Here is a 27,210-nt window from a genome sequence, read left to right on the forward strand (position 1 = left end):
AGAAGGTTGAGGGGGGACTTGATCGAGGTATTTAAAGTTATAAGGGGGATAGATAGAGTTGATGTGGATAGGCTTTTTCCATTGAGAGTAGGGGAGATTCAAACAAGAGGACATGAGTTGAGAGTTAAGGGGCAAAAGTTTAGGGGTAACGAGGAAGAATTTCTTTACTCAGAGAGTGGTAGCTGTGTGGAACAAGCTTCCAGTAGAAGTAGTAGAGGCAGGTTCAATATTGTCATTAAAAAAAAATTGGATAGGTATATGGACAGGAAAGGAATGGAGGGTTATGGGCTGACTCCAGGTCGGTGGGACTAGGTGAGAGTAAGCATTCGGCACGGACTAAAAGGGCGAAGATGGCTTGTTTCTGTGCTGTAATTGTTATATGGCTATATATATGGTTAATTTGACTTTTACGACGGAGGACTGGATGGGGATCTTGAAGTTAGTTAACTCTTCTTCGATTTGTGCTAGTCAATCAGTGATTCAATTTAAAATTGTACATCATTACTATTTGACAAGGGAGAGATTGTCTAAAATCTTTCCTAATGTTGATAGTTAATGTGGTAGATATAAAACTGAGACAGCTACACTGACACACGTTTTGGTCTTGTTCTATACTGGAACAGTTTTGGAAGTCAGTTTTTTCTATAATTTCTAAAGTACTTAAAATTAATTTACAACCTAACAAAATAACTTTGCTCTTTGGAATAATTCCTCAATATATCTGTGGTACTTCTTTGACCAACATGTTATTGTGTTTGTTACATTGATAGCTAGGAGGGCCATTCTGTTGAAGTGGAAGGATACGTCGGCTCTCACTCTGTCACAATGGTTCTGTCAAGTGATGTTATGTCTTAGTTTGGAGAAAATTAGAAGTCAACCCTTTGAACCTATGTTTGATTTTGAGAAAAAATGGGGTTCATTTGCTCGTTATTACTATTTGAGTTATTTCCTCCATGATCTAATTGTAAATTTTTTTTTGTTGGCGGTTTGATGCTTATCTTTAGAAGCTTTTTGTATGACACATGGCTCCGGGGTTGAACACCTAATGGGTTCTTTTTTTCCCCCTCACTTTTTTCTTGCTTTAGTAGGGTTTTTTCCCTCTTTTTTTTGTGTCACCATATTTTTCAATCTTTAAACATTGTTTTTTTTTCCCTTTGAGACATTGTAAGATGTTCTTAATAAGTATGTACTTACTTCGATGTACTCTTGTTATTTTGGATAATAATAATAAAAAAAAAGATTTGAAAAGACAGTAGTATGAAACTTCCCAGTAAAAGCAACTCAATCAGCATGGATCCTAAACTACATTTGGACGTACCATTTCCATAATTCAACAGTTTGATCATAGATTCCATACATTGTCGCTGACAATGTATCAGAGAAAATATCACTAATTTCCACAAACTTCTCACAATTCACTCAAGGCAGCCAATATCAGCATCTACTTCAGACCAATACCGAGGCTCTTGTTTTAGTGGGCCATTCTGGGCAGGCCAAGATTTTTGTATATCTGATACAGGCACTGAAATCAATTCATGGGAAAAGATCAGGTGGATTGAAAAGATTCAAGGATAGATTCAAAGTTTCTTGATGTAATACAATATATCACAAACTCTTAGGAACTTCTGATCAATGACCACTCAAAGTGAAGAAGGAACATTCAAAATGGCAAAGAACCTCAAGGGCATACACAGAGCACAAAGAGACCCTCTGCAATTGGTAGGGAGAGTCACCACCTCATAAACTGCCTACCCATCCTGTCTGTCATCGACCACCTCCAGAAGAGTGTGGCTCCCAAAATGACCTCAGGAGCCACCTCAAAGGTGACAAAACCAGGATGAAAGCATATCATTCTCTATCCAAAGAGACTATCTAGTAAGATTAATGTAGCCCAGATTCCCTAAGTTATAACACCCGAGTTAAAAGGGAAGATTTAAAAATAGGGTTGTAAAGAAAGCTTTTGGCACATTGGCCTTCATAAATCAAAGTAAGAGTACAGGAGATGGAATGTTATGTTGAAGTTGTCCAAGACATTGGTGAGGCCTAATTTAGAGTATTGTGTGCAGTTTTGGTCACCTACCTACAGGAAAGATGTAAACAAGGTTGAAAGAGTGTAGAGAACATTTACAAGGATGTTGCCAGGTCTGGAGGACCGAAGTTATAAGGAAAGATTGAATAGGTTAAGACTTTATTCCTTGGAATGCAAAAGATTGATAGATTTGCTAAGAGGTATCCAAAATTATGAGGTGTATAGATAGGGTAAATGCAAGCAGGCTTTTTCCACTGAGGGTCAGTGAGACTATAACCAGAAGTCATGAGTTAAGGGTGAAAGGTTTAAGAGGAACATGGGGAGAGTGCAAACTTCTTCACTCAAAGGGTTGCGAGAGTGTGGAGTGAGTTGCCTGCACAAGTGGTGCATGTGTGCCCAATTTCAATGTTTAGGAGGAGTTTGGATAGATGGTAGAGGTATGGAGGGCTATGGTCCCAATGCAGTTTGATGGGAGTAGGCAGTTTAAATGGTTCAGCAAGGACTAGCTGAGCTGAAGGGCCTGTTTCTGTTCTGTACTTTTCTATTATTTTGATAATTAATCCTGATCCCAGTACATTGTTTATTAACAAAAAGGGTGCCTACCACAATCTTTTGAACTACTAAAAAAAAAGAAAGATTTACACCTTTCAAGAGGCATACGTTTTCCTTAATTTATTGGTGTAAAATATACAGAGGGTACTGGAAAAATTCTAGAGTTAAAATCAGATTTATAACACATGCAGCTTAAACTCTGAAATGCATGGTTCTCCAAGATGCTTGTTATTTTAAAAAAATTGTAGTACATTTCCAAATATAAAATTGTAGAGTGTGTCTATTTTACAGCCAATTGACACATATGCCTTTTCACAGTAACAAATAGGATGATATCCAAAGAATTTTCCACCTGTTTAGCTTCCTCACACCTATTTTAAAATCAAGTGGCTTAAATATTCAACAGCAAGAACTTAAGTTTTTTGACTAAAATCAGATTTAACAACATAAAATAGCTCGTTTGTGGAAGAATACTACATAAAAACATGTACACAAAATACCATGGATGTAAAAATTTGAAATAGAATAGACAATTCTGAAAATAATCAGTTAGACAACACCTGTGAAGAAAAGATAAAAGTTCACTTCTGAAATAATGAGAATTAATTGAAACATTGCTTCCTTTCCACAAACACTACAAACTACTACCCCATTTCAGACCACCATCTCCTCTCTAAACTCTATGAATATGCTGTGGCCTCTGAAATACATGCCCATCTACGATGTTACCATTGTAGTGAGCTACATGTTAAATGATGATGATGGAGTACAGGAAGGAGATAGGAGTTTAGTAACATGGTATCATGATGACACTTCCCTGAATGTCAACAAAACCAAACAGCTGATCCTTGTCTTCAGAAAGGTGCACATGCTCTTACCTACAAAGATGTTGAGATTGAAAGGATTGAATCCTGTAAGCTTATCCAGGCTTTTACCTAGCTGGTGAATTAGAACATAGAAATCTACAGCATATTAGAGGCTCTTAGGCCCACAATGCTGTGCTGACCATGTAACCTCCTCTCGAAACTGCCTAGAATTACCCTACTACATAGCCTTTTCCCAAGCTCCATGTATCTATCCAAATCTCTTGAAAGACCCCATTGTATATGCCTCCACCACCATCCGGTACTTATTCTGATACTCTGATGAAATTTATCACATTTATTGTAACATATTTTACTGTTAAACAAAATTTCATAGAGCTCAAATAAAATAGGTCACTGAGGATTAAGTATACATTTCATTCTACGTGGGTATAGTAATAATAATAATTAATTGGTCACTCACGCACAGCCAAAAAAAAACTTAAATGCCTCTTCCCTCAGTAGGCTAAAGAATTTAGCATTTCCCTTGAATCTTACCAACTTTTATCAATGCACCATAAAACCATTCTGACTGGATGCATAACGGCTTGGTATGGCAAAAGTTCTGCATGTGACCTCAAGAAAATACAGAGAGTTGTGGCACAACTCAGCACATCACAGGAACCAGCTTCCACTCTATGGACTTCTCACTGCCTCCATAAAGCAGCCAGCATAATCAAAGACCCAACCCAGAGATATTCTCTCCTCTCTCCTTGGGACAGAAAACACAAAAGCCTGAAAGTATGTACCAGGCTCAAGGACAACTTCTATTCCACAGCTGGTAGATTCTTGCATGATAAGATGGACTCTTGGCCACACAATCTATCTCATTATGATCTTGCGCTTCATCATTTACCTGCACTGTACTTTCCGTAGCTTTTACAAGTATTCTTCATTGTTTTATTATACCTTATTCGAGCACAATGCACTGTGTAATAATTTGATCTGTATGAACTGTTTATAAACTTAAGGTTTATAACAAGACCATGTTTTTCACTGTATCTTGGTACATGCGACAATAATAAACCAATACCACCTAAACTTGGGACTACTTCCAGTATTTCAATCCCTCCAGTTAGGTTTCCTGACACAGTTCCAAACAATTCTTAACAATGATCTTCAGAAGATATCATTTAATTGATAAAGCTAATCGCTCTCCCTTCTTTTTCCATATCTACAGCCTTTGATATTCCTAACCATGTCATTTCTTATACAAAAAGTTTTCATCTACCATCCAAACAAATCAAATTACACTTGTTCATGTCCATTCATACCTATCCATGTGTGTGCCAAAAATTTTTTCACAATGTTTTCTTTGCCAATGTCCCCATAGGCAATTTGATGATATCCAGCTCCTTCACTGTAACTGTCAAATTGCTTAGTGAAAAGACACAGCAAAGAGAAATACCCAACTAAATGTCAGGAAGATTGAAGCCAGAGACTTTGAATCACATGACAAACTTGGTTCTCTGGACATCAACCCAAATCTTCTCCCAAAATCTATCTTAAACTACATCGAACTGTTCATAAATCTTGAGCTATTTTTGCAAACGACAGATTTTCCTAATGGAAACTAAAGGCTTCTCAGCATGCCACTGCTATAATTTTTCTTTGTGTGTATTTTAAACTTTAAATGCAATAATGAATAGGCACATTACTTTAACAAGAGATTTTTTTTTAAAAATCGTATATATTCCTGCGCCATTCTGCACCCTCCAGCATTTTAAAACCCACAGTGATTTTCCTTAATAGCAATTTGTCAGACTATCTTCAGCAAACTCACAGTCTTCTATTATATCCCTAAGTATATTCACTTCCTCAATTTAAAAATCCATTAAGAGCTCCCACAACTTGGTCAATTAAAATTTAATATCACAAAATGCAATTAAACCATTGCACGAGTATTTTAAAAACTAGCTGTCTGTAACTCTTTGTTGCAGTGTTTTAGGGGAAACAAAAGGATAAAGTTTACTGAAAAAATAAAAACTTATTTCAAGCGTTACTAATATTAAAACTGAGGCCTTAAAATTATCACTCAAAGATCAATGGTCACATACATTTGGCTTCAATAGTCCAAGTTAACTCTTTGGTGATTTATTTATTCCCCTTTTTAGACGTCACTTCAAATTTAGGTTTATAAAAGCAATTAGCTCCTCCCATAATATCAATTAGTGGAGTTGATTTATTCAGTCTATAAAATAGTGCCTGTGTCATTGTGTTGCCCTTTAAAAGTATACCAAACCTTGCCTGCTCTTGAGACTTAATAAACCTTCAGGGATAAAGTTTGTGAGCAGCTCAGTTAAGAACATGGAAATTGCCTGGTGGGGTTGAGTAGCTGCATTCCCATCAGTCCCCTCCCTCTTCCTTCTTCCCATCAAAATGTCTATCTTTCTCAGAAATAAAAGCCAATCTTGCTCAGAATATCTTATTATAGTACATTTTATTTACAAAGTACTTTTTAAAAGTACTCACTCAAGTAACATTTCCAAACACAGGCTTCATTGGTCTTGAATGTTAATGTAACATTGGCAAGGACATAATTAATGCTGTATTTATGGGCATTACAGTCCAAACAATCTTAATAAAAATATTTTTGAAGAACAGAAGACATATATAACAGAAATCAGAACTCTTATTCCCTTTTCCAATGCATAGAAATAACCTTAACAACATATCAGTTAAGAAATTCTTGAACACTTATTTCTATGGTAATGTCAGGTTTCTCAACTGATCAACTGTGTTTTCCACCCAATTATTTAGATGAATATCAAAAAACTGCAGATCATGGAAATCTGAATAAATACAAAAAAGTTGAATAATTTAACAGATCAAATCTGTGGAATGAGAGAACACCTAATATTTCAGGCCAAAGACTCAACGTAACAACTGGAGGACAGAACATATGTTAAGTTGCAGAGAAGGAGGCAAGGAGATGGATGTGACCAAGTTAAAGTCTCTGATAGGATGAGACCGGGAATAATGTTGTAAATATCAAGCAGTTAATGAGTTGGGGGGGGGGGGGCAGTTGAAAAGAGGTAAAATGAAGAAGCTGTGAAATGAGGGTAGTTAAAGATTGCAAATAACAAGAAATGCAAAAGGATGTGAAATATAGGGCTGAAGTATATGCCCAGCAAATCAGACTAATGAAGAGAAAAACTAAACCAATATTCCAGATAGCTATAACAGAAATGGTCATTTATCGATACTGAGGAAGCAAGTTACCTGAAGTTGTACAATTCAACATAGCCTAGAAAGTTCTAGTGCTTCCATACAGAAGACATGGTGACGCTCAAGATATCGGCCTCATTATAATAATGTAGTAGACCACAGACTGGTCAAAACAGCAGTAGATCGGGGAATTAAATTGACAGAGAACACTGAGTCACTGCTGCAGACTAGTTCTCCAAAATCCACTATATTCTGCATTTCTAGAGCAGTCCCTCTACACTGCAGAAACTAAATACAGATTTGTTAATTATTTTGTGGAATTCCTGCATTCAGCTCACTGGGATGACTCAAAGTTCCCTGTTGCACGCCAACTGATTCTCCATCCCAATCTGTCGGTGGCCTCCTGAACCAGTACAAGAAGTCTCAAAGTAAGCTCAAACAACAGCATCCAGTCTTCTGTATGGGCACACTGCAACCTTCTGAACTCAACAGTGAATCCCACAACTTCATAAAATTCACCTTCTCTCCCTGTACTCTGTTATGAAACTGGCCACTTTTGATGTAGGTCACATTTTGCATGCCACAGTCCCTGACAGTTTGCATTCCACACTCCCAGTGAGTAGTTGGCACATTTGCATGCCAGCGTCGTGAGAAGACGCAGGATTGTACAGGGGGAAGAGAACCTAAAAGTAAGCTGGGCAGTCGGCACATTTTGTGTGCCACAGTTCCCAAGGAGACATACAATTGTGCATAATTAGGAATTTGGAAAAGTCCAATAAAAAGCTACTTTTAAGCAGAACAGCCTTTGTCAGAGTGGGCCAGTGTTCGAGTGGGGAGTCGAGGCTTCAGAGAGGAGAGGTATAGGCCACAGGTAAATTTTTTGTTTTGTTAGGATAGTGGAATGCTCCTCTTGCAGGAAGTGGGAAGGCAGGGAGATCTCCAGTGTCCCTGATTATTACACCTGTAAGGAGTATCCAGTTGCAGCTTCTTACACACATTAATAAGTTGGAGCTGGAACAGGGAGGCAGTTACATCCAAGGTGCAGGACACAGGAAACTGGGTGACTGTCAGGAGGGGGAAAAGGGGATAGACAGCTAGTGCAGAGTACCCCTGTGACTGTTCCATCAACAACATGTAAACTGCTTTGGATACTGTTGGGGGGGCAGGGGAATGGGGGATATGATCTCGCACAGAAAAACCACAGTGGTCAGGTCTCTGGCACTCAGCCTGGCCCTGTGGCTCAGAAGGGAAGAGGTAAAGAAGAGGAAAGCTGTCATGATAGGGTATTAACTGGTCAGGTAAACAGAAAGGAAGCTCTGTGGATGAGATCCAAGATGGTTTGTTGCCTCCCAAGAGCTAGGGTCAGGGATACCTCAGATAAAGACCACAGTATTCTTAAGTGGAAAGGTGAACAACCAGAGGTTGTGGTCCATATCGATGGGTGACAAGGTCCTGTAAAATGAGTTCAGGGAGTTAGGTACTAAGTTAAAGGGCAGGACATCCATGGTTGTGATCTTAGGATTGCTACCCATGCCACATTCTGGCGAGGTCAAAAATAGGATGAACATACAGTTTAACATGAGAATAAGGAGTTGGTGCAGGGGAGAGGGCTTCAGATTTTTGGATCATTGGTCTTTTGCAGGGAAGGCAAGATCTGTACAGAAGGATGGTTTGTACCTGAACTGGAGGGGGACTGATAGCATAACCAGAGACACCACACACCCCGGCCACCCTGTTTGACCCGCTGCCATCCAGCAAAAGGTTCAGGACACTAAAAACCAGATCAAATAGACTGAGGAACAGCTTCTACCCAGAGCTGTGGCCTCCATCACACCACTCCCACAGAACAATGACTGAAACTGTGAGCACACATATGCACACACAAGGACTCAAGTATTTGCACCAACAGGACTTTATTCATTACTGTGATATTCTGGTGCTGCTGCAACTTATTTTCTGCTACTTATCTATTTAATACTGTTTTTCTATTACTGTCTTGTTTTTATCTACCACTTTGTTTGATTGCCTGAGAGGAAGCCAAACGGAGTTTCATTGTACCTATGTATAATGACAATAAAGTTCATTCAATTCATTTAGCTGGATGTTTTGCTGCACAGGGGTGGGGGTGTTAAATGAGAACTACAGGGGAATGGGTGGAGTGGATATGGAGAATGATGTTGTTAAGCCTACATACAGTCAGGAATCAAAAAGTCAAGCACGATGAAACTAATGTTCAAAAGCTGCAAGGAGTATTGTAGAAAAGGAGGATGAGCTCAGGGTATGGATTGGCACATGGAATTATGACATTGCAACCATTAGTGAGTCTTGATTGCAGGAGGGGCAGGACTGGCAACTCAATGTTCCCGGATTCCATTGCTTTAGATGTGATAGAATGAGAAGGATAAAAGGGTGGCATTACCAGTCAGGGAAAATATCATTGCAGTGCTCAGTCAGAATAGACTGGAGAGCTCATTCAGTGTGGTTTTATGGATAGAACTTAAAAATAAGAAAGGTATGACCACATTAATGGGATAAATTGTAGGCCACTAAATGTCCACAAAATCATGTGAAAGGCCCTGCCCCAATGAAAGCTACAATTATTACTAAGCAATGCAGTGGTTTAATTGTTGGAATACATATGTTTCTTCAGTGTTTTATATGCATAGAATATAATCAGGTTTATTATGTAAAATTTGTTCTGCAGCAGTAGTACTGTGTAATTCATTAAAATTTACTATAAATTTACAATATAGCCAGCCGGTGGTGAAGTGGCGCCCACATCGCGCTTCGAGGTAAGTGGTCCCGGGTTGGAATCCAGCCAGCTCCTTGTACACATTCCATCTGTGTGGGGTTGAATGACAAGCCCGCAACTCGGCTTCATAAAAACAAAAGGACAGAAATGCTAAAGAAATGGAAAGGCTGCCACCCAATGCACCACAATGCATAGAACTGAACAGTAAGTTACAATAAATAAAAAATAATTAGTGCAAAAAGAGAACAAAAAGTGAGTTACAGGCAGTTCCCAGGTTACGTACGAGTTCCGTTCCTGAGTCTGTCTTTGTCAGATTTGTACAGAAGTCGGAACAAGTACATCCGGTATTATTTAGCGTCAGTTAGTCAAACATTTGTCTTAGTATATAGCATATATTTATATAAACATATGTATTCCAATAATTAAACCACTGTGTTGCTTAGTAATAATTGTAGCTTTCATCAGGGCAGGGCCTTTCACATCCTCCACTATTTTCATTTTATCCTTTAAAATTGTTCCAATCGTTGACCGACTGTAGCCTAACGCTTTTCCAATGACCGATGGCATCTCACTTCTTTCCAAACGCTTTATTATTTCCGTTTTATTTTCAATCGTGATCACTTCCTGTCAACGGAACAGAAACCCTGTGGGCGGTGGGTCCTGAGTTCTGCCTGCTCCCAAGGTCCACTGGGTCCTAGGGACCATCGCACTGAGACAGGCTAAATGGGACAAGTAGGGGCTGCGCTGAGTTTTGGTATTTGATTCTCCACAATATTCCAAATGGGAACTTAAACTGGAGTTGGCAGTGCTTTTTTTAAAACGAGGTTGAGTTGTGAGCTCGACATCAACCTGGCACGGAAGCAATCTGTCACTATATCGAACTCGGGAACCTCCGTTCCCCAGCCCAGCGCTGATCTCACGGCACCAGCAGCCAATTGGATTGGGGGGAGGGGGGGCGGTCCAGGGTGAATCTTGCTGAGAAAAATATAAGCCAAATAGAAATAGAAAGTTAAACACTCAACACAGTGTCAACGGCAATGACTTAAAATGGCGGATGGTGTCGCAATCCGACAAAATGGCAGATGGCATTCTCCTTCCTTGGTTCGTAAGTACAAGTTGTCCGTAAGTCGGATGTTCGTAACTCGGGTCTACCTGTAGTGTTTTCTTCCATTCTGTTACTGTGTCTTCTATTCTGTTATGATACCAAGTATGATTACAGGCTAGGGATAATATTTCAGGGTACAGAATTAATCAGTCCTCATTTTAAAGTCACAAATTCTGTCCAAATTAATTGGCATCATAAATTCCTACAAAGCTATGTAATAGGTACATATTAATAGGTACATGTCAAGTTGCAATTAAGCCTTCCTTCCAGCTAAGATGCTACTCACAGATGACAGGGTGAGTAGTTTCAAGATCCTGTGTGTCAACATCTCTGAAGTTCTATTCTGGGCCCAATATATTGAAGCAGTTGTAAAAAAGGCAGAACAGCAGCTACATTTCATAAGGAGTTTGAGGAGACTTGGTATGAAACAAAAGAATCGCAAGTGCACTGTGGAGAACATTCTAAATGGTTGCATCACTATCTGGTATGGTGGGGCCATGGCATCAGATCAAGAAAAAATGTAAATTCAGCCAGCTCCATCATGTCCTACCTTGCCTCGAAGGACACCTTCAAAAGGTGATAACCCCAAAAAGGAGTCATCCACCATCAAGGACACCCACCACCCAGGATATACCCTCTTTTAAATTACTACCATTAAGGTGATGGTACAGGAGCCTGAAGATACACACTCAATGTTTTAGGTACAGCTTCTTCCCTTCCATCAGATTTCTGAATGGACATTGAACCTATGAACACTCCAACTTCATTTTGCTCTTGTTTTGCACTAGTTATTTAATTTTTTATGACTTTCTTATTGCAATTTATAGCATTTGTATTGCAAAACAAGAAATTTCATCATTGTGATTCTGAGTCAAATGCGAAATAGTAGACCTTCAAGTTTACATGAATTGGAATCCATGATCAATGGCAATATTGAAGTGTATAAGGGATAATCTTGATATGAATCAACCCAGCTGAAATATTTTAAACATGTTAATTTAAAATAGAGGTTAACCTGGAAATTGAGAAGTCACTTTTGTCAGTATTAATCTCATTCTCGCATAGATTAAAAAACAAAGATGGTAACATCCCACTGTAATACTGCAAGTTTCAATTTTTACAGAAGGTACTTCCTTCTTAAAATAAGGATACAATTTTAATTACGCTAACCCAAAAGAGGAACTAACCCAAAAATGTTTATATACAGGAAGAATTTGAGATTAAAAAATGCATGGTTTAAAAATCTATATAAATACCACATTCCCTGCAGTGTGACATCACAATGACAAAATGACTTCACAAAGCACAAAACTGATTTTCAAATTACAAACATGATTATCTTGCTCAAAATTAACAAATTCTTCAAGTAGTTATAACCAATAATATCTGATATTATTAAGTACTAACTTATACCCAATATTACCTTCAAGCACAAATCTATTCAAAGACAAAAAATTTACTTCAAACGAAGGTCATTAATATCAAAATATATCTAATCTGTTTTTTTTAAAAGAAAAGCTCCAACATCTGTATCTAAACTGTCAAATGACTGGATTTTTATAAGTCTCAGCTGCAACAATCATTAGCTGTCGGTTTTTGATACTTAGAAGACATAAAGCATGGGAAGTTAAGCAAAGTTGTGTACGTTAAAAAGGGTTTAAATAACTCATGCTTGTATTAAGAAGCTAGTTTTCATTATCACTCGAATACCATTGGCGCAAATGGAATTGAAACCGGGATATTTTATTAATAGAGAACTCCAATGCATCAGTAAAATCCAAACCCCATTTTATTAAACGTCTAATGTTAACTTATGCAAGGTCATCATGTATCAAAAAGCTATAAAACACACACCATCCCTTACCTTGAACATTCATAGTAAAAAAATTGTGGGGGGGGGTGTTTCTAGTTAATTTCGGCGTGAGCAGAAACTTGGGGATCATACTCAGCAGACCTGCCTGAGTAGGAGTTAAGTCACAAGATACAACAGTCCATCCTAGCCTGGCCAAAGAAACAGATTATTTAAATAGATTTAAAAAGAGGAGTGGCTTTGCCATGTCCTACCTGCTCCGGCTCTAATTCCGCAGCCTTTCTCTTTCTGCTAACTATTTTTCTCGCCATGGTATGGGAGGGAAAGTCTTTGAATCCACATGGAGGTAGAGTTAATAAGCGGTTAAGTGGGCTAGGCCTTTGAGAGGGAGAGGGGTTGGATATTACTGATTTGTTTTCCACATGTGAAGCCCACCTCTTGCAGGTAATTACCGTTGTGATTATTGTCAAGCAGCGTGTGTAGTCAGCGTTATTTTACAAAAAGCAGCCCGAGGCCGCGTGCGCACACTGCCACCGACCGGGGTCTGGTGTCAAATCGTCAGCGCACCGCCCGACGCTCCCCTCGCCGTGCTCACTCGATAACCTTCCGTCCGCAAGCGGGCCCTTCCCGTCACGGTACGCACTCGATGTTCTTCCGGCCACAGCTCGCCGTCAGTTCTGTCGAGATTGCGCGGATTTTTGCGTTCGTCGCTGGGATTTTGTTCCATTAGTTTGATGAATGAGAGATATCTGCATTCACCCATCACGATAAGTCTTAAATTTGTCTCTCGAACTGAGAAGCAAACAATATCAATGGTGGAAATCTGAAATAAAGCCACGGAAATATTCAGCAAAGGTGAAATCTGTGACTAGAAATAATGGAGTTAATGGAATGGGTTGATGTTCGCTGATCATAACAAATTAGAAAAGCTGGCTATTTGAAATTGTTCAATTTTGTGTCCTGTGTGCTTAGTTGTACGAAAATGCGTTGCTCCTTAATCTTACGTTTGGTTATACTCAAAAGTTCAAAGTAAAATTTATTATCAGAGTACATACATGTCACCACACATAATCCTGAGATTCTTTTCCATGCGGGCACACTTAGCAAATCTATAGAACAGTAATTGTAAACAGGATCAATGAACAACAACTGTGTAAATGCAAATATAAATAATTAGAATTATGTAATGAGTATGAAATAACAAGTTAAAGAGTCCTGAAAGTGAGACCATCGGTTGTGGGAACACCAGAAACAGAATGGTGTATTTATCCCCTTTCGTTCAAAAGCCTGATGGTTGAGGAGTAGTAATTATTCTTGAACCTAGTGGTGTGAGTCCTGAGGCACCTGTATCTTCTACCTGATGCCAGCAGTGAGAAAAGAGCATGGCCTGGGTGGTGAGGATCTTTGATGATCGATGCTGCTTTTCTACAGGAACGTTACATGTAGATGTTTTCAGTCGATGGGAGTAATTTACCCGTGATGTATTGGGCTTTTGTGGGATTTAAGGCATTTAAGTTGTTAGATATAAAAGTATGATGTAAACATAAAATGGAAAGGCCTAAACAAAGTAAATGCGAAAAGGATGTTTCCCATAATGAGAGAGTTTAGGGCAAGAGGGCACAGCCTCAGAGTCGAGGAGGAGCCTTTCAAAGCGGAGATGTGGAGAAATTTCTTTAGCCAAAGGGCGGTGAATTTGTGGAATCTGTTGCCACATGCAGCTGTGGAGGCCAGGTCGTTGGGAGATTGGTAGATTCTTGATTGGACATGGCATCAAAGGTTACTTGGGAGAAGGCCGGGAACTGGGGTTGAGGAGGAGGTAAAAGAGGATCAGCCATGATTGACTGGCGGAGCAGACTAATTCCAGATGGCCTAATTCTGTTCCTTTGTCTTAAGGTCTTATGGAAATGAATTTCTAAAGTTAAGGGGAATGCTCCACAGACCCTCCCAGTTTGTGCTGCTTCTTGTTTTTTACAATTCTCTTTGAGCTGTTGTGTGTGAAGACCTTGACAACTGTGTCTTGAAAGGAACCTGCTGAATGCTTCCAGCATTTCATGTTTTTATTCAGATTTCCAACATTTGCATTTTTTTTGGTTTTCCCTCTTTTTATTGGCTGGCTCTGTGTGACTTGCTGAATAATTACAACATTCACTGTTTAATTGGATGTTTTCTCTGTTTTATATCTCCCAGTTCCACTGTTGTTCCCCCCCCCCCCCCCCCCCCCACTATCTTCTCTGTACTCAGTAATTGTCCATATTTCCTTCCGGCGAATCATCTGTGGCAAACATTTGTTATGCTCTTTCAGTGAGCTTCAATTTGGACTCATTGAGACTCTCTGGGCCTCCACCTTATCACAGACACTGCCTTTGTTCTCTCTGTCCTCCCTGTCCTCTGCAACATAAAATGTTTGATTTTTAACTTTTGTACTGTTCCCTGACCTGCTGAGTATTTCTGTTTTAATCCCTCATAATGAATCAAGCTCTATTGTCTATTGTCCTTACTGCGCAAAGATCTGAAACTCCTGATCTGAATCAAATACAACAATGAGAAATGGTCGAATCATAAACAAGAGATGAAGGGTCTCTGCCAGAAACATCAACTGTTTACTCTTTTCCATAGATGCTACCTGGCCTGCTGAGTTCCTCCAGTATTTTGTGTGTATTACATTATATTAATGAGAAATAGTCTCTATTAGCTTGGGAAAGTGATCCACCATTAAGCCCTAGCTGAGTAAAAACAAGCGACACATACCCTTACCTGTTTCCCATCTCATCTCATCTTTCATAAGATCAGTTAACAACCTCCTCCAAGTTTCAGTTCCCGTGAAGCTTCAAATCTGGAAAGTGAGCTGCCCACTTCCAAAAGGAATCCTGCTGAATAGTTTAAGCCTGAGACAACGACTGCACTTTTTTCCAGAGATGCTGCCTGGCCTCTGAGTTCCTCCAGCATTTTGTGTGTGATGCTCGGATTTCCAGCATCTGCAGATTTTCTCTGTCTTCCATCTTCATTCAGAGTCAGTTGGCAATTGTGCTGTCCAGCTGCATTGACAAGCATTCTTAGTCCCTCAGGATCAGGGATCAACTCCACCTTGTGGGATCTGAAGTGAACGTGCCAGAAATTAATAGTTTCTAGTGTTTTATAGAATGAGCAGGTAAATTATTTGGAAAGTAGTGTACAACTAATGCTGTTTTTACTTAGTCTTTCTGTGCTCCCATTGTAGAGGCAATGTGTTCACAGCCTTCCTGAGCAGTCTCCCTCCATTTTTATTTGTCAAGGACTATGTATTTTTCATTGATGATGTTATGCTATATTGAGAAGATCCTTGAAGCTTTTCTCTGTTTTCTTGGAAACCTCTACCCTGCGCGGGATAGAGTGGCTGTTTCAGGAATTTGTCATTGGATATGTGGACAATATGCCCACAAGAACTGATTCAGCATGACGGCCAGACCTGGGGAGGTTGACCAGAGATTGGACATATGTGTACCGGAAATGCATATGAAAGATTTAGCAGATGTTACTTTGTGAATATTTTTTCAGGTATCTACTCATGCGCGTCCATGAGTCAGAGGGGTGGATATCACTTCTGCTCCTTCGAATTCGATTTCATAATAATTTATTTGTGGAGCATTTTTCATACAGACGATATAGTTCAAAGTCCTTTAGAATGGGATAAATGTGCAAAGATGCAAATAAAAGATGAAAAGATGTTAGTTAAAAGCAAGGTTAACTCAGTGGGTTTTGAATTGGCATTTAAAAGTGTCAACTGAGTCTCCATCCCATTTAGTTTTAGGGTAGTTTAAAAAACCTGACCAGCCAATTCTGTCTTGATAGGCATTGTTTAAACTTAAGAGCCTGAGAGCTCAAGGAATATTATAAAAGGCCAGGATTTTTCATCAATCTGGATGCAAAGGCTAATTTTGCCAATGGAACCTGTCCTTGCAAAACTTGCTTCACAGGACTGTGATATGGAATTTAATTGGGTTGTACTGTGCAGAAGTTAAGTATCTCCAAGATCCGCTCTTCCTAAATGAGGTACTGGCATGTTAATTCGTAGTAGTTTCCCACCATCTATCATAATTCAGATCTGGCTTCTCCACCAGCAAATGTGGGGACTGGATTAATGAGATTGATCAAGAGATACTAATTAATCAGGTTACTCAAGTCAACCTTGAACTGGAAGGATTATTTTGTCCTGTGGAAAGGAAACAGATCTCTAGACATCTGAAGACCGAAGACAACCAGAAAACCTGTGAGTTTGAGATCAGATGGTGAATCAAAAGAATGTAATTGATCCAACAATTAACTAAACATAAGCTGTTGGCTAAGATCATTGTGGGCTTGTTCTGCCATACGTGGAAGGAAGGATTCTAGACTATTCTCATAATTTCCCTTGGGAGAATTACACCAGGGTAGGTTTCAGTTAAATTAGAGGTCAGTGAAAAACCAACAAGGAGCACAAATACTAGTTTCCTGGGCCTTGCATTTAACAAATGGTGTCATGGAATTTTTCAGCTCTAGACTGACTTGGGACTCAATTATTGTAGGTTAGAAGCCCATATTGTGAAAATTATTTTGGAAAATGGGCATCTCGTTCTAATACTGTGCAGAGCAGCCAATTTCCTATTAAACTAAAGACAAAAAAAAAACCTGCAGACAAATTTCACGTCACTTGCCGGTGATAATAAACCTGATTCTGATTCTGAGATGCTGGAAATCCAAGCAACACCAGTGCTTGGATCTCCTGGTGGCCACCCACTTCAATTTTACTTCCCATTCCCATTCCAACATGTCATTCCAAGGCCTCCTTTACTGCTGCAAGGAGGCCACACTCAGGTTGGAGAAGCAAAACCTTATATTCCATCTGGGTAGCCTCCATCCTAATTGCATGAACACCAATTTATCGAATTTCCAGTAATTGCCCCCACCCCTCACCATTCCATTCCTGTTTCCCTCTTTCACCTCATCTCCTTACCTGCACATCCACTCCCTCTGGTGCTTCTGCCCCTTTCCTTTCTTCCATGCTCTTCTACCCTCTCCTATCAGATCGCTGCTTCTCAGCTTCCCAGCTCTTCACCCGTCTCCCTGTCCTGGTTTCACCAATTATCTACCACCTTGTCCTTCTTCCTCTCTTCCCCCCCACCTTCTTGATCTAACTTCTCATCTATTTTTCCCATCCCTGATGAAATTTCTCAGCCCAAAATGTTGGCTGTTTACTCCTTTCCGTAGATGCTGCCTGGCATGCTGAGTTCTTCCAGTATTGTGTGTGTGTGTTACTTCCTACTTAACTAGTGGTCATTCAAACTAATAAGGGGGGTGCTGGTAAACTTATTCTTTCCTCCCTCTCTTTCTGATCACATTTGAAGTACTGCATTCAAATCTAAGCTCAACATTGTAAGATGAATTGGAAATGGCTTCCTAAGAATGCTAAACACAATCGATTCTAAAGACAGTATACTCTGCAGATGCTGGGGTCAAAGCAACACGCACAACACGGTGGAGGAACTAAACAGTTCCACGAATGCTGCCTGACCTGCTGATTTCCTTCAACGTGTTGTGCGTATCGATTCTAAAGATTCTGGAAATCGTGAGCAACACGCTTAGAAATGTTGGAGGAAACAGCAATTCAGGCAGCATCAATGGAGGGAATAAATGGTCAATGTTCCGGGCTGAGGCCCTTCATCAGGACACACTAATAAGTCTTGATAAATGGTCTTGGCCCACAATGTCAACTGATTATTCCTTTCCATAGATGCTGCCTGATTTGCTGACTTTTTCATATATTTTGAGCATGTTGCTAAATGCTTTTAGATGTAAATAGGTTGGGTTGAATATTTACTTTAGATTGTATAGATACTGTTATTTTTGTAGCATTGTTATATTTAGTGTAGTTATATTTGGTATTACTGATATACTTATTAAAATAAAGATACTGACAAGCTAAATGACTGGTCAGCTTGACTGTTCAGATAATTTATTCAACTTATCATACCAACAGTTCATGAAAGATGAGGACTTGATGTAGAATAGTGCCTTTCTTAATGGAGGAAATTGGTATCATAATTATAATTTTATTGTACAGGATAAATTATTTACATTAGGTTAAATGCTGCAATACAGAGCCAGGCATTCAGCCCAACAGTTCTCAACCAGACTATATATTGCATGAGAAAATCTAGATGCTGGAAATCCAAAGCAACACACACGAAATGCCGGAGGAACTCAGCAGGCCAGGCAGCATCTGTGGAAAAGAGTGGACAGTCAACGTTTTGGGCTGAGACCTTTCATCTAGACTGAAAAGGAAGAGGTCAGAGTAAGAAGGTGGGGGAAGGAGAGGAAGAAGTACAAGGTGGTAGTTGAGGGGGAGGGTGAAGTAAAGAGCTATATGTGCCTCCTCATATTTAGTTTAATTATCTCAGTATTGCATTCTAATTTCATGCAAACTTGTTGAAACCACAAATGTTCATTACAAGTTTCCCTCAAAATCATTTGCTCAAAAAATAGTTTAAGTATTAATGCCAAATGAATAAATTTGGTAAGTGGCTTTAAGAAACAATTGATGTCATGCACTTGGATTTTTAAAAATCATTTGATAATGTGCCATGTAGGAGATTTTCACTCAAAACCAGAGCTGACTGCAATATATTTGCATGAATTAAAAATTCATGAAGAATCAACTGAAAGGACCAAATAATCCAATCCTATCCTTCCGGTAATATCCTTTGGAAGCATTTACAAGTTAAATGTTCTGAAGAATTACACTGTCAAAATGAAACATAATTTCCACTTATTCGGTTTATGAATGGAGGCTTATTTTATGAATCTAAATATTCTCAAAGTTGATACGTTGCACTACCTGGAATTAGTATTTAATTACTAGTTCTTCGATATTAAAGATTGACATGCTCAGGTCTGCAGGTCTCAACAGTGCGCATGCGTCGACCGGCGCGGCGTGACATAACTGAGCGGGGTGCGGGGGTCGGTTGGTTGGAGCGGGGCGGAATACACGTGACTTGCGCGATGACGTTACTCGCCAGCGGGTAAGATGGCGTCCTGCAATGAAGCAGGAAATAATGTCAAATCTGTCTAGTTTCAATACCAAAAAGTTATTTTTTTTTCGGAATATCGAATCAAACGTTCCAGAAGATAGAAAACTCGTGGGTGAGTGTTGGGTCCGTTGGCAGTGAGCGTTAATTGTTAGGTTGTGAGGAAGTGCAGCCTTTACCCCTGTCGGTTAAAGGTACAGAGTCACTAGTCAACGGGTAGAAGTAAACTTAAACCCGCAGACCGTAAATACTGCGATCAAATCCGGAAACCGCCCTGCAGTTCATTCCTTCAGCGTCAAGTACCCCTCTTAGCACGGTAATGTCCCAACAGTGGAGCTTCTGTTATTGATTGGGATACAAGGCCCTTCGAAACGCCCCGTTGACACTTCGCAGATCATTTCATCAGCCATCATTAGAAAAGAGATTAACAACCGATCACTTTGGGTAATCTATAATTATGTTTTTATTTGTACATTCTGTCAGGATTGCCTGACATACGTAAGTTTTCTATTTTTCTCCTTTCATCTGGTTGTTAAATATATTATAGAAATGAAGCAAGTGATGAATCATAATTGAAGGAACGTTTCCAACAAAATAACATTTTTTATTTACCTAGAAAAGTTATTTCGATTATGTTTTGATGTTGATCTTTTCTAAGTTTCATTTTGTAGATTACTGCAGTGCGAAAAGTTTTTTACGTTGGCGTTCTTTCTTTATATCCCCGGTATCTCCCTAAGTAGGTGACAGAATTTTGAATTTTCCTTTAACAAGTCTCGCAGTTTCTTTGTAAATGTTCTTTGAGAGGGATTTAAATTGCTTTCTCACAAGTTCGTAAACCTTCATTAGGTCGCTGCCAAGAAATACAATATTGAATCTCTAATACAGTAGCTTGACTTCTCTTGGTGCCTGGATTTAAATCTCACATTCGGTTACGGTGTTAGGAGCGACAGGATCCTTTGCCATTAGTTAGTATCTTCAGAAGAAGGAGAATTGCATTTTTTTTTCTTTCTATCTGCACTTGATTTTTTTTCTTCTATAAATTTTTGATTTTTGTTTTTACTTATCTTAACCACATTTTATCTTTGTCTCCTTGTGATATATTTATTTTACCTGGGATTTTATTTATTCTTTCTGTTTTTCCTTGTTTGTCTGATACTAGCATAATGCCTTTTTTTTACATTTTCATGGTTCAGTTCCCATGGTGATTGCTTAAGAATAATAGGTTTATACTTGATTTCTGTATTGTTTTGTTTCTTATTTTCAAAATTTTGACAATTCATTATAAAGAATTTATATATAGAAAAAGAATTACATGATTTATTGGAAAGGCACACTACAGATGATGAGATCATCAGTTTTGGGAATTCGATGAGGTTTGATATTTTCAACAGGCTGTTAGTCTATTATGATCTGTATAATGGGAAAAATAATTGTGGTGTAACATTGTCAATGAAATAGTTATAAGCATAGACGAGACTGAGTTTGCAGCTGGGTTGACATTGCCCATTATTGAAATTATCACCCCAGTAGGAAATTAAGAGTTGAGGCAATTCACAGTGTAATTAATATTAATTCCACTGTCAAGAGTGCAACCTACCAACTGCCTATTTACGCCATTGGCATTTAGGGCAGCAATGAAGGTCCTTCTTTTCCAGTGGTTTTCAGGGCTTCCTTCATCATGTCAGTAGCTCGGTTTTTACTACTGTCTGTCATGCAAGTCCTGCATGGAGTCCTAAGAATACCATCACACTCAGATGCAGAGGATACTTCATTGCTGTTTCCATAACAGGTTTTTTCACCAGTCAGGGTTGTAAGCCATGAGCTGAACTTCCCGAACCTGGAGGACTGGTGAACCACTCTTAGTCTTGCCTCTACCCTTTGACCTGTTTGACATGGGTGACCCTATCAAGAACCAAAGCATAACGCCCTGACTCCAGTCACCATAGCTCTCTGGGTCATGGAGGCACGTAAGCCTCCAAACCTTACGGCAAAGTTGTAGTCCTCTTGGAGGTCAAGAGTGTGAAGTAAAGAAATAAAGTTATGATAGTGTATGTATCTAGGAACTCTGCAAAAAAAGATAATGTTGATGTATGCATTGCATATCTGTGATTTACAGTAAAGCAGTGATTGAAGTGAAAAGGGTAAAGTGCCACAGGATTTACAAGCTAATAAGATGCATCTGACTTTTTGATGGAAATATTAATGAAAACCTTTTTCCTCCAGATAACTCATTTGTTTCTCTCGCACTATACCACAAATGGGGCAAATACTGATGTAAAATGCAAATTGTATAGTTTGTGAGTTAATGGAGCATTTTAGTCAAATTGATTGAAGACAAAGCAGGTACACAATTCACAGTGAATAATCAAACGTGTAGGATAATTCACCTCTACTCATTGTGGATATTTGCATTTTTATATATGTGCAGCTTCCGAAATAAGAAAATTGCGTTAATCCAGATACTCAGTAATTCAATGGCTCAAATTAATTTCTGAGAATATATATAATATAGAATATGAAATCTTTACTGTTCAGTCATTCATGAAACAGAAAAAAAACAAAGAATTAAGGACAGAGAATGTTAGAACCCTGAAGACCCCCTGTGCCCTCCCATGCATTAGATGCAGCAAAGCATCAACCCTCCCTCCCCCACTTGATCCAACAAAAAGCATCAGCCCGCCCCAACCAACCATGCAAGCAATAGCAAGCCCCCAGATCTAGGCCATGATCAAGAGTCCATCAAAAACTACTGACCATCCCAACACTTTGACTTCTCAACAGGCTCCCTCTCTCACACACTAATGAGGGGGAGGGAGGGAGAGAGAGATCACTCCAGCCACAGCAAGAAGGGAGGGCAACAGCTCTCTGTTTCGATGCTATGATCTTTATTCAACTTCCTTTGACTTGAGAGTCACCATCGAGAGAGAGAGAGATCACTCAAGTACAGAGGCCTCTGACAGCTGTATCAATCTTTAACAGTGCTTTCAAAGGGCACACATCAAAAGCATTAGCTGTAAAGCATTTGGGGATGAAAATTGGTTTATTATTGCCACGCATACTATTGTACAATGAAAAACTTTATTTTGCATGCCAACCATACTGTTCATTTCATTATGTCAATATATTGAGGTAGTGCAAGAGAAAAGCAATAACAGCATGCAGAATAAAATGTTATAGTTACATGGGAGGTGCAGTGCAGGCAGACAATAAAGAGCAAGGTCATGATAAGATTGACTATGAGGTCAATAATCCATCTTATTGTACAAGGAGACCATTCAATCATTTTATAACAGAGGGATGGAAGCTGTCCTTGAGCTTGGTGGAATGTGCCTTCAAGCTTTTTTTTAATCATCTACCCTTGGAAAGTGCAAAGAGATAATGTCCAGGAATGTGCCTTCAGGCTTTTATTTTATCATCTGAATACGTACACAATGCTGGAAGAACTCAGCTGGTCAGGCAGCATCCGTGAGAAAAGAGTAGCCAACGTTTCGGGCTGAGACCCTTCATCAGGAATGGGGGGAAGAGAGGGCCGAAGCCCAGTAATAGAGATAGGGGAGGGGGTAGGTCCCAGAGACGCCAGGTGGACACCTCCCCCCTTACCATCATTCCGGGCCCCAGGCAGTCCTTCCAGGTGAGGCAACACTTCACCTGCGAGTCTGCTGGAGTTGTCTATTGCATCCTGTGCTCCCGGTGCGGCCTCCTCTACATCGGCGAGACCTGACACAGATTGGGGGACCGCTTCGTCGAGCACCTCCGCTCTGTCCATCACAATAGACAGGATCTCCCGGTTGCCACCCACTTCAACTCTACCTCTCATTCCCATCTAGATATGTCCATACATGGCCTCCTCTACTGCCATGATGAGGCTAAACTCAGGCTGGAGGAGTAACACCTCATCTACTGTCTGGGTAGCCTCCAGCCTGGTGGTATGAACATTGAATTCTCCAATTTCCGGTAATTCCCTCCCCATCCCCCTTCCCCTATCCCAGGTCCCTCTCTGCCTCTCTCCCCTTTCAACTTTCTGCTTCTTTATCTCTGCAGTTCTTTCATGTTTATCCCCTCCCCTATCTTGGTTTTCCACCTGGTGCCTCTAGGACCTACCCCCTCCCCTATCTCTATTACTGGGCTTTGGCCCTCTCTTCCCCCCATTCCTGATGAAGGGTCTCGGCCCAAAACGTTGGCTACTCTTTTCTCATGGATGCTGCCTGACCTGCTGAATTCTTCCAGCATTGTGTACGTATTCTTTGATCCACAGCATCTGCAGTTGTATTTTTGTTTTTTTAATCATCTATCCTGGGAGAGTGTGAAGAGATAAAGTCCAGGGTAGGTGGGGTCTTTGATTATGTTGACTGCTTTACCAAGGCAGCGAAAAATGTAGAAAGAAATGCAAACTATGAAGAAGAGGCTAAACTGTGTTTGGGTAGTTTTTATTTTTTTTAATTTTATTTAAAGATATAGCACAAAGATTTAGAGATTCCAGAACAGCTTTTCACCTTTGCCATCTGATTTTTAAATGGACATTGAACCCATGAATACTACTCACTTTTTTATTTCTGTTATTTTCACACTACTTATTTAACTTAACTACTTAATAGACATGTATATACTTAATGTAACTCAGTTCTTTCTACATTTATCATGTATTGCATTATACTGTTGCCACAAAGTTAACACAGTTTGTGACATGTGCCAGTGATATTAAACCTGATTCTGAAGAATACACATAAAATGCTGGAGGAACTCAGCAGGCCAGGCAGCATCTATGTGCTTTTTTTCCATAAATGCAGCCTGGTCTGCTGAGTTCCTCCAGTGTTTTTTGTATGTTGCTCGGATTTCCAGCATCTGCAGATTTTCTCTTGTTTGTGATATGATTCTGAATAGGCCCTTCAAACCGCACTGCCCAGCAACCCCCAATTTAACCCTAGCCTAATCACAGGACAATTTAAAATAACCAATTAACCTACTAACAGGTATGACTTTGGACAGTGTGAGGAAATTAGAGGTCCCAGTCAAAACCCATTCCTTCCAGAGGAAGGACATTTAGATTCCTTACAGATGATGTAGGAATTGAACTCCGATGCCCAAAGCTGCAATGACACTGTGCTAACTGCCACACTACCATGATTAGAACTTTTCTTGGCATCATGTTTTGTGTTGAGAGAACCTAGTTGTTTCTAAACTTATTTGTCTGGTTTTCTCGGAATGCACTAAACTTAGTTTGGCAGCTTCAGAATAGTTTCTGGGGGGTTAAAAATGCGAATGGTTTAGTTGAGAATCGAAAAGGGCCAAAATATGTCCATCTTGAAAAGCTGCCAGCTGAGTTGATGACCTGCATTTCAGCCTTTGGCTATTGGAGCCTTGAATAGGCAATATATATTGGACCTTTCAGTATTTTAAGTCATTGTTTTTATGTGAGCAGAGTTTAAAAGAATTTATTCATTTAGTGATGTAGCATGGAGTGGGCCCTTCCAACCCTTTGAGCCATGCCACCCAGCATCCCCCGACGACTCTGATTAACCCTAACCTAATCATGGGACAATTTACTATGACCAATTAACCTACACGGTACATCTTTGGACTGCAGGAGGAAACTGGAGCACATGGGGAAAGCATACACTTTCTATGCGGAGGACGTACAGTGACTCCTTACTGGAATTGAATTACGAACTCCAGAATGCCCCAAACTGTAAGAGCGCTGTACTGACCGCTATGCTAAAGGCACCAAATAACTCAAGGTTGAGATGAATAATTTTCACCTGAGGGAAACTACTGATTTAGAATGTCATTTAAGTGTTTTGTATTTAATAAAAGCAATCTAATGACTTGCAAATGTGTGGCAAGACAATGTACTCTAGGGTGTATAGGTAGGACGAGTGAAGGGGCAAAAGGCAAATGGAGTTTAATGTAGCAAAGTGTGAGGTCGTGCACCAGTAGAATTCAAAAGGTAGACGGTTACCTAAATAGATGCTGCAAATGATTGGGGTGCAGAGGAATCTATGTATTCTTGAGGAAACTGACTATGCAGGTGCAAACATGAGAAGGTCTGAAGATGCTGGAAATCCAAATGGAGGTGTATTATTTCAAATTTACAGAATGCAGCCTCACCTGAAGTACTATGTAAAGTTTTGGTCAGCTTATTAGAATCTGAATATAATTATATTGTCGATAATTTTAGTTATAGGATTGCATTCTACATAATTCTGAAAAATGTGATGGGCTTTGTGTGATCGCTCTTATTCTACTGAGCATAACAAAATAGGGCTATTGTATGGAAAATGAAAAATAATTTCAAGTATATAAACTTGGCTACGGTTGCCTTATTCCTGTGGTTTTAAAGAAAGCCTGTCAACAAAGGTTTAATGTTTCATTTTTTTTATTGCTACTAAAATTCTTTTGAAAAATGTATTTTGGAAGTAATATTAAAAAATGTTGAAGATATTCTTCTCTTTGACACTTTGAAGCCTCTCCTTTTGAAAAAAGTAATTGGTACAAGAACAGTCCTTTCAGCCAGTGATATGTGTGATGACTAGGATGCCAAGTTAAATTAACCCCACCTGCCTGTTTATGTGGCTGTCTGATTACCACTTGTTTGCTGTTATATTCCTTGTAGTACTTACCCTTGTAGCATATTCCAGGTACAGTCTTTGTGTAAAAGAAACTTATCTTGAAACTGCTTTAATCTTGCCCTGCCCCCTCTCCAGCTTTAATGCTATGCCTTCTAGTATTTGATATTTTCACTCATGCTATTCTAGGAAAAAAGGATTACTTATCTATCCAATCTTTACTTCTCAATTATTTTGTTTTGTTCTCAGTCAACTCTCAGATGTCATATTTACCTGGTCCTTTGATTTTTGCTCCTTTGAAGTGACCATTCCTGAAAGTGAAGCAATATGCCTGAAATTTTCCTTTTTTCAGAGAAAGAAACTGCAGTTTCATAAAGCTATTCAAAGTTCAAAGTAAACTTGAATGTTAGTGTAGTGGTTAGCACAATGTTTTACAGTACCAGCAATCTGGGTTCAATTCCCTGGAAGGGTTTTGTGTTCTTCCTGTGAGAATATGCATTTCCTCCCACAGCAGGGTAATTGGTCGTTGTAAATTGTCCCATGATTAGACTGTGATCAGATTGGGGGATTGCTGGGCCGTGTGGCTCAGTTTTAAAAAAATAACAAAGTTTGTACAATATGTGTCACCATACACTACCAAACAAAGAAATACATTAGAATCAATGAACAACTTAGAATTAGTTTAATATGAGCGTCATATGTTGTGAAATAGATTTTTTAAAAAAACATAGTGAGGTGGTGTACGTAGGTTCATTGTCCATTCAGAAATCTGATAGTGAAGGGGAAGAGACTGTCCTAAAACATTTAAGTGTGTCTTCAGGCAGCTGTACCTTCCTCCCTGATGGTAGCAATGAGAAATGAGCATGTCTTGGGTGATGGAGTCCTTAGTGATGGATGCTGTCTTTTTGAGTTAATCGCCTTTTGAAGGTGTCCTGGATGCTGGGGACGCTAGTGCCTATGATGACTGGCTGAGTTTTTAACTTTCTACAGCTTTTTCCAATCCTGTGCTGTAGCCCTTCCATACCAAAAGATGATGCAACCAGTTAGAATGCTCACCATGATACCTGTAGAAATTTGCGAGTGTCTTTGGTGCTGTACAAATTCTCCTCAAACCTTTAATGAAATATAGTTGCTGTCATGCCTTCCTTTATAATTGCATCAATATGTTGGGCCCAGGATGATCTTCAGAGACCCAGGAGCTTGAAACTGCTTTCCCTTTCCACTTTTGATCCCTTGATGAGCTTTTGTGTGTGTTCCCTTGACTTACCTTTCCTGAAGTACACAATCAATTCCTTGGTTTTATTCTACAGAAAGACTGACAAACAACC

General features: G+C 39.5%; 2 protein-coding genes across 5 annotated transcripts in view; one reads left to right on the forward strand and one right to left on the reverse strand.

The window, feature by feature from the left end:
* The window catches only part of dcaf12 (DDB1 and CUL4 associated factor 12), an 87,883-nt gene extending 74,992 nt beyond the window's left edge, over window positions 1-12,891 (reverse strand). Inside the window, exon 1 of the mRNA XM_059989633.1 lies at window positions 12,534-12,891. Within this exon, the coding sequence (XP_059845616.1) occupies window positions 12,534-12,590 (57 nt within the window). The 5' untranslated portion in view covers window positions 12,591-12,891. The remainder of the gene's footprint in view (window positions 1-12,533) is intronic.
* A 59-nt stretch (window positions 12,892-12,950) lies between these two features.
* Window positions 12,951-27,210, forward strand: part of ubap1 (ubiquitin associated protein 1) — a 61,215-nt gene continuing 46,955 nt past the window's right edge. Inside the window, exon 1 of one of the 4 annotated variants that reach the window (XM_059989629.1) lies at window positions 12,951-13,134. The gene's annotated coding sequence lies outside the window, so the exon portion shown is untranslated. The other 3 variants (XM_059989631.1, XM_059989628.1, XM_059989630.1) reach the window with 3 other exon arrangements.

Source organism: Hypanus sabinus, chromosome 14, assembly GCF_030144855.1.
Source record: "Hypanus sabinus isolate sHypSab1 chromosome 14, sHypSab1.hap1, whole genome shotgun sequence".
In the NCBI taxonomy this organism is placed as follows: Eukaryota; Metazoa; Chordata; class Chondrichthyes; order Myliobatiformes; family Dasyatidae; genus Hypanus; species Hypanus sabinus.